General features: G+C 38.2%; 1 protein-coding gene across 1 annotated transcript in view; it reads left to right on the forward strand.

The window, feature by feature from the left end:
* BRE (brain and reproductive organ-expressed (TNFRSF1A modulator)) overlaps positions 1–2062 on the forward strand; it is a 415486-nt gene that overhangs the window by 218325 nt on the left and 195099 nt on the right. Inside the window, exon 5 of the mRNA XM_012652415.1 lies at positions 1689–1798. Within this exon, the coding sequence (XP_012507869.1) occupies positions 1689–1798 (110 nt within the window). The remainder of the gene's footprint in view (positions 1–1688; positions 1799–2062) is intronic.

The raw sequence follows: 2062 nt of genomic DNA on the forward strand, positions 1-2062 counted from the left end.
AATTAAGAAATTAAAAAAATAAAGAATGATAATGGAAGGGGAAGTGGCCAAAGAGACAGGAGAAGAGCCAGGAGAGTGTAGTTTCCTAGAAGCAAGAAAAGAGAGCATTTCCAGAGGCAAGTGATCGTCCACGTCAAATAATGTCTAAATTATAAGCAAGAAAAGGACAGAGAAGCATTTGCTGTGTTTAGTGGGTGCCTTTGGTGGGAGCAGTCTTGATGAACTAGTAGGGTCAGTAGGCTATTGCAGTGGGCAAAGGGATAAGTGGGAGGGAAGGGAGTAGAGACAGAGTGTGAAGGGGAGGTGGGAGATGAGAGAGAATCCAGGGGACACTGTAGAGTCCAGCAAGATTCTTTTCTTTCCTTTTAAAATGTTTACTTTTTAGGATGAGAGAGACTTATGTTCCTTGTCCCTGTGTATACATGTCACACTTGTGCATCTTAAGGCACAATGGAAGTTAGAGCCAGGAGACTGAAGATGTTAGAGCTGGGCAGGGTGAGTGTGACGATGAGCTTGATGACCATAGTTTCAGACAGATGAAGGACATCCGTATCTAAGGTTCTCAGTGCTCATGGAAGTCTTAAAGTCTAAGGTTGAGACCCCACCATGGTATGTCCGCTGAGTCCTCTAGATGACCTGTGAACTGATCCAGAAATATGGGTTGGTTCTTATCAATCCCTATGGGTGAAAGAAGTTAAGTGTTCAAAAATTATTAACTGTTTAAAATTTTTATATTTGATTCAGAGCTACAACCAACCAAAAACAAATTGAGTTACTAAATTTGGTAGTCACAAATGAAAATCAACATGCTACTAGATTTATTTTAATTCAGTATTTTATTCAGAAGTCTGGCAGACACTTGGTGCTTGGCAATAATCATAAAGCACATGCACATAGTTGTAAATTCCACAATTTTGATTCAGGACACTTCAGCAAAGTATCATCAGTGTTGGCTTGAGTTGGTTGTGATATTCAATTGCTGCTATTCTTTTTAATTATAAATTACAATAAGCTTAGCTTTATCATTATTGGTTTAGTTTATTATGGACTATTTGGTTAATCTCACAATGCTTATTGGTACATACTTTGATCAACAATGTTTTTGTCTTATAATGTTCTTATAACTAGACTTTTAAGATATGTGTGTCTTGTGGGTCACATGTGAATCATCCATAATCATTTTGCTAAAGTAGTTGTGTACCTAACCCCCCCCCGCCATTTGCTTATATGGCGACACACTTTATGGTGTGTTTACTGGGACATTTTGCTATTTACATAAGTTATAGCATACTGTCAAGGTAGGTGTAATAAAATTACTGGATATTTTAATGTTTTGCTGGTGTTTTAGGATATAAATCATGTTTATAGCAATCTGTTTACTGCAATTGGTTAGTTATGTTTTTGTCTAATACTTTATTACCACCAGATTCACAAATACCCTCCCCTGGACATGGGAACAATTGAGATGGGTGGAGCCTTTTGCCTCCCCTTGGTGGGTGTTGTGCAGAAAGTTTGAAAGCCATCACTAGAAGAGTGTTAGGTGTGTGGCAAAGGATGCTGAGCTGCTAAGTTGGAATAAGGGTAACTCATAGCCATGGCTTCGATGCTAGTGGACTATGAGCTTGTTCTTAATAAGGGGTTATGAGAGCAGGTGCTGATGACATTATTGTTTTTACTTCTTGTTTAAGGATGTAAACGAAGACCCTGGAGAAGATGTGGCCCTCCTTTCAGTCAGTTTTGAGGACACTGAAGCTACCCAAGTGTATCCCAAGCTCTACTTGTCACCCCGAATTGAGCAGTAAGTGTCAATGTCATTAACATTATGTAGCCTGATACCTCTTCTTGCTAACCAACGTGTCCCACTTTTTTTTATTTTTTGCCTGTCTTGAACTCTTAAAATTATTTCTCTTTATTGATTTTCATTTCCTTAAAAAAATTCATTTGGAGTTTAGATTGCAGAGTAAACGAAGTATTTGCCACTGTAATCTTTTGGTATTAGTTGTGCAATTTCTGATATGAATACTGTACCTTTGTAGAAAGAGAAGAGTAGGCAGACTGAGTC

Source organism: Propithecus coquereli, unplaced genomic scaffold (genome assembly GCF_000956105.1).
Source record: "Propithecus coquereli isolate 6110/MARCELLA unplaced genomic scaffold, Pcoq_1.0 Scaffold39, whole genome shotgun sequence".
NCBI classification, from domain to species: Eukaryota; Metazoa; Chordata; class Mammalia; order Primates; family Indriidae; genus Propithecus; species Propithecus coquereli.